Source organism: Corylus avellana, chromosome ca5 (assembly GCF_901000735.1).
Source record: "Corylus avellana chromosome ca5, CavTom2PMs-1.0".
In the NCBI taxonomy this organism is placed as follows: Eukaryota; Viridiplantae; Streptophyta; class Magnoliopsida; order Fagales; family Betulaceae; genus Corylus; species Corylus avellana.
The window spans coordinates 6,061,123-6,069,821 of record NC_081545.1 but is presented as its reverse complement, the minus strand read 5'-3'; the positions used below and the strand labels follow the sequence as shown (position 1 = coordinate 6,069,821).

General features: G+C 37.8%; 1 protein-coding gene across 2 annotated transcripts; it reads right to left on the bottom strand.

The window, feature by feature from the left end:
• Positions 1-3,526: 3,526 nt before the first annotated feature.
• On the bottom strand, positions 3,527-6,846 carry LOC132182836 (probable terpene synthase 9). 2 transcript variants are annotated; one of them, XM_059596185.1, is made up of 7 exons: positions 6,581-6,846; positions 6,237-6,486; positions 5,780-6,152; positions 4,723-4,944; positions 4,477-4,615; positions 4,141-4,389; positions 3,527-3,964 (listed from the first exon to the last, which is right to left on the bottom strand). In XM_059596185.1, the coding sequence occupies exons 1-7, from the start codon at positions 6,827-6,829 to the stop codon at positions 3,671-3,673; spliced, it is 1,776 nt and encodes a 591-aa protein (XP_059452168.1). In that variant the 5' UTR covers positions 6,830-6,846; the 3' UTR covers positions 3,527-3,670. The 2 variants fall into 2 exon arrangements, with proteins under 2 accessions (XP_059452168.1, XP_059452169.1); XM_059596186.1 differs by lacking the exon at positions 4,723-4,944.
• Between the last annotated feature and the right edge of the window lie 1,853 nt (positions 6,847-8,699).

Here is an 8,699-nt window from a genome sequence, read left to right as displayed (position 1 = left end):
AACGAAATTTAATCCCACAAGTGGGGTTTTTTGTGGCAATTTACACAATTAATTTAATCTCACAGGAAATGATTAGCTAAGCCACTCATTTTTGAGTGGCTTAGCTAACCCTGTGTGTATGGGATTAGTAGTCCCATGGGAATAGACTATTCCCAGGAATAGAGTGTTACCAAACAAAGGACTAGCTATACTTAGTGTTAGCTAGTCCAATCCAAGGGTCTATTCTGCAAACCAAACGGGGCCTTAAGGTCACTCGTAGTTGCCCCTCGGTTGGATGGACCCATTGTGGTTGGGGTCCGATTTTGAGTTGGGGTTTGCGTGGGACTTCGAGCCGTGAATGGCCTGCTTGATTGGTTTGTGCCTCTCTCGATTCCGTGGCCAAAAACTCCATATGACCTTCGTGAGGCCGTCTTCTCTAGCAAGAGTGCTCTTTGATGGGCCTCTGACACATTCTTGGGGTCAAAGAGGTTTAATGAATCTTGAATTTGGTGACGTAAACCCCCAATGTATCGTGACACTAGTTGATCGTCAGTTTTGGCTAAATCAACACGTGTGAGATACTTGTAAAATTCTTCCGTGTATTCGTCCAGAGACTTCGACCCTTGGCTCAAATTTTGCAACTTTTGATACATGGTTCGAGTATAATTTTAGTGTAAAAAGGCCGGCCGCATATGCTTCAACAGTTTCTCCCACTTGTTGATCTTCGTCTTGCCTTGCCGCCCTTGAGATTGCTTTAATTGCTACCACCATGCCGTTGCTCTTCCCTGGAATTTGGTTGCGACTAAAAAAACTCGTCGATCGTCGAGCACCCCTTTGAAATCAAGAAATTTCTTCAATTGCCGCTACCCAATCCAAGAATTCTTCGGGTTGGAGACCCCTTTGAAATTCTGAAATATCGAGTTTGAAACCACTCTCCCATCGATTGGCTTAGGCTTGGATGTGGGGTTGATGCCCTTGTACTCCACACCTTGCAAAAAGATTCCTGGCTTCATTCTCCATACGTTGTTCATCTTCCTCCTCCGAGCTGGGTGGTGAGGGTTGTCGACAGCACTCCTGGTACCCCTCAGGATTGGCCGCTCAAGCATTGGAGGCCACAAGTTGGGCCCTCAAATCATCGACCGTTTCCTCCATGAGTTACCACTGCTCCTCTGTGCGTGTTTCACTGTCTGCTTCCTCATGTTCATACACGTCCTCCAGATTTGCAAAGTGGTTGCCCCTTCTTCTTGTGTTTGGCGGTGCCATGGAAAGAAAACCTGGCTCTAATACCAAGAAAAACAGTAAGTAGAAGGGATAAATATTTCTAAGATTGTGAGACTATCACAAGAATCTAAGAAATGTTCTTAAAAACTAGAACCTATATAGGGTTTAAGGAAAAAACACAAAGAAACTCAACTCTGAGTATTTTTATTTAACAAAACTTAATAATCAATGAGAACTAAATTGCTAAAGGCTATAAGCATATATTTATAGCCTAAGACTACTAATTCTAAAATAACAATAAAATAAAGTTGGTTTAGAAGTCTGTGAAAGAAGACTAAACCAAATAGAAGACAAATAAAGAACCTAATTTGAACTAAAAAACTGAAAGATAGGATAAAATAACAACTTAACAAAGAAACCTAGTTTAAAACAAAAGATTAAAACTAAGATAAGTATCTCTGGTGTCCATCTGCGGAACAGATATGCCCGAGTGCACTCGATCGCAACTACAGGTGCGATCGATCGCACTACTAGAGAAGGATGCGCTCGATCATGCGATCGATCTCACTTACAGGGGGAGATCGGTCGCAGTTCCAGGGACTATCATTTCGACATCAAAACTTGGGCGCTCGATCGCAGCCAATGTGCGATCAATCGCAATTCCAGAGAACCCTGCTACTGCGCGAGTCTGGGACCTTGTCACCATCTTTTGGGGTATCTTCACGCCATCATCTATTCGGGTCTTTCTTAAATCTTCCCAAGCCATCTGGTCTACATTAGGGATCCTATCCAAGTCACTGATTGGAGCAATTTCATGGTTATTATTCATTATTGTTGATTTTAACTCTAAAGATAATGTCACAATATAAATATATTAGCATATGATTAAAAAAAATTAAGTAATATAATATTATTTATATAATTAAATATAATAATATTAAATCTTAACTATAAAATGATTCATTGTCATTTCGAATAAAATTGATCAGATTGATTCATTAGTCTCATATGACCATTAATTAATGAGAAATATTATATACCACACTAATTTTCATTTCACAGGCATGGTATTCGGCCTTGTCATATATATGCACGGTCTGTCACAATATGTTTGACAAATATTAACGAGGTCAAATTACCCTTCTTTTTTTTTTTTTTTGGTAATAAATTGATAACTATTGAAGCAAAAGAAAGTTACAAGACAAACAAAGACAAAAAAACCCAATCCAAACAGACTACAAACTCCTCAAAGCAGGTGAAGATGGAAATCATCTGTGAATGCAACCCGAAAAAACCATTGCCGCGGTGCAATTTGATGGACATAACCATCGGGAGTATGAAAACTCCAATGAAGCATCTAAACAGACTTTCAAAAAAGCCATGGAGAAATAGATGAATAGTAACAGTGGAAAAAAGGTTTCCAAAAAAAAAGATCTTCACTCACAAAGAGTCTAAAATCTAACTAGATCAGGTTTAACAAAGAGAAACACAAACAAGTTATAGAAAAACAACACAACAACGACACAGAATAAAAAAGCAAGCTAAAAAGCAGAGTAAAATGTCCAAAAAACAGCAACGATGGAGTAGTCAGAGTGGTCGCATAGGGCCACGAGCCGGTGAGGGAACCAGAAGACCAGCGTAGGAGGTGGATGGAGGTGGAGCTATGAGAAAAGGGCCTCACATGTCAGCGCTTGTAGGACACGTGCCCACGAGTAAGATCTACTCGCAGGCGCTTATTGAACACGCATTAGCTGGTGGTGGACGGATGGGTGAGTTGCTGGTGGCAGAGGCTGGCGGAGACAGCCTAGAACCCAAAGGAGTAGCTTGTGACCATCTGAGACTTCCTGAAAACAAGAGAGCAGATTTTGAAAAAAAATACCCCAAAGATTTCAAGAAGAGAGCGATACCCAGACCTGGAGCGGCTAAGGATGGCGGTGGTCAGAGGTCTTGCAGTGGAGGATGGGACGTTGCAATTTTTGGACAGAGATAAAGCCTCCAAGGAGGCAGTTATGGTCTCTAAAGAGACAGTTTTGGCCTCTGATGAGACAAGAAAGGGAGGGGGAGTAAGGAAGATGGAAAAAGAGAGAAAAAGGAGGAGGAGGAAGCCAGCGTCTTCTTCCTCCATGGCTGCCGAAGGTGAGTTTGGGAGATTCTAGAGGAGAGAGAAGACAACGTTTAGCTCTCTGATAAAACGATGTTATACAATACGTCAAATGATCTTTAATTACTCCAGTTGATGTCTCAAAAACCATCTCCATTTTGGAAGAGGAACTGAGTAGTGCGGGCCATGTTTAATGACATCTATATATCTTTTACAAACACTGGATTTGAGATTAGTTTCTGCCTAGTATTTATTAATCACTCGCAACTATAAATAAGATAAATACAAAAGACAGACTTGGAGATGAACTCCTACCCGTACTAGAAGATAAACTTTTACCATGACTAGTCATATCCTCCTACACTAAGTTTATTCAATAGGGATAGGTTTGACAATTAGCGAGGTCAAATGATCTTTAATCACGCCAGTCGATATCCCAATTCCATCTCCATGCTGGTAGATGCATTGAGCAGTGCGTGCCATGTTTAATGACATCTTCACAACAGATTTTGGGAGGGAACTTTTGGCACTCTCTTCATTCAGCTTTTTCCATGAAGAGCTGATTAATCTCTTTATGTGATCTTGAGCTTCTTCTTTGGATACACCTTCTTGTACCATGTAGCACTCTATGGATTTCACTACATCACCTCTTTTGCTTTCAGCCTACCAATACAAGAAACAGAAAGTAAAATCAATCTAATCAATATGGATTTCATCCATTATCAAATAAAATAAGACTAATATGTCAATTTATAAAATCAATTTGTACTTCTTCCATTGTCAAATAAATTAACCGCTTCTGGCTAGCTTAATTGCAAATATTTGTACCAAACGTATACCTCCCAAGTCCCCAAATCATCACTTAGTCGAGTTATGAGGGATGCCCAATATATAAGCTCAGGGCCACGCTTTAAGCAATCAAGTGCATCTTTAGATATGGTGCACCCAAGCAGAACATAAGCATGGACTATGGCTGAAGGACCACCCACAGAAATCCATGCATTTTCTAAGTACTCGTCCAAAGTTGGAGTGTATCCACTGGAAAACCATCGTCTTTCTACCAAATATGATCTACAAAGATTTTCCCACTGCCATGAAAACAACATTCATTACACCAGGCCCCACGACATGCATTGAAGAATTGACTTCATTTTTTTTTTTTCCTTTTAGCTTACCGCTTCCTTAATGTACGGGAAAATATTGAAGCCATGATCTTTGAGAACATCAAAGACCACTTCATTAGCAAAGTTAAGCATGGCAAGATAGCAAATCCGCATGTACTCTGGAAGGTCCTCCATTGCCTCCATTTTCCATCTGCTCAAAAATATTACAAAAAAGAAAGGAAAAATATATTATGATCCAAGTGATGGTTTGGACAAAATAAAAATAAATTAACTTGTATAATCATGCTTCTGTTATACCGATCCACAGCATCAGTGAAGCATTCAAGCTCATCCAGCGATCCATACATATCATACATGTCATCAATGGCTGATAATATGCATACAAATTTGGTGACGCCTATCCTGCACTTGGACAACTGGGGCTCAAATATGCTCCCTATTGCCCACAAATAATTGATCTCTATCAGCCTGTCCCTTGAAAAAGCTAGCTTATCTTGAAAACCCAAGTCTCTCCACCACCTATATATGAATTAAGTTTCAAAGATTTCAATCTTTCTGCAAGTCTTCCATGAAAGCATATAGATGCAGGAGAAGAACATTAGTATGGATTTATTATTTATGAATGTATGTGTGTTTTAGTTTTCCCTTTTTCAATAAGGATTAAGTTTTTATTTTCTATTAAGATTATGTTTTCTTTTTTCAATAAGGATTTGTTTTCTTCTTCCTTTTTAAATTATGAGTACTTTTTAGTCATCATGCACTCAATGGAATCATTTAATTTTAATGTTTCAGAGTTATTTTACTATTTGTATATTTGGAGCAACTATAATCTTTCTCTTTCCTATTTGTTATTTTTTTTCTTCCTAAATTCTTTTTTCAATCCTCAATTTTTAGTTTCTGCTATTATTATACGCAGTCTGAACAGTTGTATTTTTACCTGACGTCATATATATTTACCATTTTTTTATTTTACCGATACTTGCTATCTTATACTCAAAACGATAAATATTTATCGTTTCTGAATGGTTCACTATCTGGATCTATAAGATATATCTGTAGCAAATTTTTGTCCTTGTCTAATGACTTATTCAATACTTAAATTAAAAAAATGGGACCTTTTAACTCGGCGGTGTACAGTAACGCCATTATAAGGCGTAAGTCACCTGTTTAAATCCGATGAGGGGCTTCAGCCTTTAGGATTTTTAATAATACCCAGCCATACCATATTACTCTTTTTGGAGGAATGATGGAGATCTTGTTAATGTTTATACTAAAAAAGTAACAAACCTCTATATATATATATATATATACAGAGAGAGAGAGAGAGAGAGAGAGCGATGAAAGTACACTATACCTTGCTAACTCTATAAGTTCTTGTTGATATACGTACTGCACTAAATTGTTATCCAACTTAGCCAGCTCAAGCAAAGTCAAGTTCTTTGCCATATCCCTTTGATACACATCAATGAAGCTCCGAGCTTCAACTCTTGGCATCCTCCAATACAGGGGGATTTCCAGTGACTGTTTCACTTGCTTAGCTGAATCACTGTCCAATTTTCCCATCAATGATTTCAGGTTTCTTATGCTAAAATCCTTGCCTTCTTCCAAAATATTTTCTCCATGCATTGCTAGGTGTGAGGCTTCATACAAACTCAGAAGTCCCTCCATGTCACTGCTTAAACTGTCCATGAATCTCCCATCACTGCTTCTGAATTTGTCAAACACATCTGCATGTTTTGCCAAAATCACTCAGAGAGGCTTCATAGAAACAAAATGAAAAACATATAGGTTCGGTGAAACTATGACATCACCTGAGGTAATCGAAAAACCATGTTGTCTTAAAACTCGAAACTGCAAAGCAGTGGTGTGAAGACTATTGGTAGTGAGATGTGGATACAAAAGAGCAAGAACCTCTTCAATCTCCTTTTCAAAGTGGTAAGCAACTCCTAACCACTGCATCGTGCAAACTAGGTTTAATTGAGCACAAGGGTCTTTGGTGGACGTCAGCAAGCATTTAGCACTTCGTTTTAACACCTCCAATCGAGTACCATACAACTCATACTACAGATGACATATGTGATTGATGTTAAAGTATTAATTAAATAATTAAATTAAAATAAGCGGTGATTTAAGATGTGAAAATAAGTGGACTTACAGTGTAGGGGTTGCTTAAGGTGCTTAAGGACTCAATGAGTTTGAGATCCCAAATGCTGGGATGGTACTGAGCTAATCGCCGTGGATGCACTGGTTGTAACTCATTCAACTTTGAGACGATCATGAAGGGCGGGATTATTGGGAGGCTTTGCTTGCTGCTGCTTCTATGTTGTGGCCAAACTATCCTTCTTAGGCTGTTAAGCGTAAGGCAACATGAGCTGGAGGAGGCGGAGGAAATCGTTATTTCCATCGGAAAGCTCGATGGTAATCTCATGAACATGTTGAGAAAGTTGTTGAAAAGAAACATATAACTCTTCTCCTTATATATATATATATATAACATTTTAGTTGTATTTTTGTCACGAGGAAAACACAATTTGAGAAAATTATTAATTAAAGCAACATCTAGATCTAACAAAGATTCAAGGGAAAACTTAATTTAGTTGCACTTTTACCACAAGATGAAAAATTAATAAGTACTTATTTCCAAACAAATGTCAATAATAGAGGGGGATTGAGCCTAGCCTAGCCCCTTTCGTTTAACAATATGAATTTGAGATGAATAATATATATTGCGCTTTCTTTTTTTTTTTTAGTCCATTGGCATATGAGCCACGGTTTTTGAGGTCGATAAAATGTGCTTTTCTTTGTCTAAAAGAACAAAAGGTAGGGTCATTTCTCTGCCACCGTACCTTTATTCAGAAAGCATACCATCATTGATTCAAAATGATGGTTGAAGAAACATATAACTCTTCTCCTTTATTCAGAAGGCATGATTCAAAATTGGATGGTTTTCTTACAAAAAAAAAAAAAAAGAATAAAATTGGATGGTTTGATAAGGCCATGCCCCCTTTAACGTTTTCTTGTTCTGCATTCCTCTTCCCAAGGAAGGTGACGTGATGATAACTGTACAACATGGGTCATGGAACATTAAATGGAATCTTCTTATCCTCAGGAAATGGATCCAAACAAACTCTCAATTTTTTTTTTTTTTTTTTTAATGTTAAAATACCAATTAAATAACTAAATTTATTGGTTTTTATCATGGTTGAGATAACGGTAATTTAAATAGTATTAGAATAAATGTCTTAACTTCGAATTTTGCCTCTATTATTTATGGAGTTTTAGTCCACACGTAGGTTAAAGATTTCCTTTTTTTTATTATTATTATTTCGGGGTATTACACTAGGCCCAAGTGGTTTTCCCTAAATCCTTTTAAATAGAAGGTCATGCATATTATGTTAAAGGAATAACACATGTTTTCTAAATGATTACAAAATCATATACCTATCATCATTGTAAACCATCCATACACCAACCAAAAATCTTTAAACAAGTAACCTATACACATTACTACGAAAACAATGATGGACCCAAGGGGGACTGGGAGTGGCCTTGGTCCCCACTGCCCCAAATCACAAGAAAAAAAAAAAATTAATGTTTTTTTAGTAAATTGGTCCCTCCCCCAAAAAAATTTGGCCCATAGTCCTTCCCCAAATTGAAACTTGAGTCCATCCCTATACGAAATTATTTATTTATTTTTTTTTTTTTTTTTGTGTGTAACAAACCAACGTTCATTCAAAACAAAGAGATTACAGAGGACATAAAGGAAAGAAATGCAAGCTTACTAAAAACCCCAACCAGACAAATTTCAAACAGGAATGAGATCATAAAGGGGAAAAAAAAAAAAAAAAAAAAAAAAAAAAAAAAGATGCGAATGCAGCCCGAGAAAACCCTTGCCGCAGCGCATACTGGTAATGGATACTACCGTTAGGAGTACAAGTACCCCTATCAAACATCTAAGCAGGCTTCCTAAAATACCATTCAGATTTAGATGAAAAGTAACTGTGGAAAACAAGTTTCAAAAAAGAAACCAAAGAGAAGAAAAAAAGATCAACTTCAAAGAGTTTCATCCAGTTCGGGTTAACCAATAAACAACACAACAACATAAAAGTACAGAAAGTTACATAAAATAACAGCATAAACTCAAAAAATAGCAGCTGCACTAGAGGAGGTCGTCGATGGTGAACTGCACGGTGTGTGGGACATACGCGCTGGCAAGTAAGATCCACACGCAGGAGCGTGTGGTCCACTCGCCAACGCATCGATGTCGGAATGGG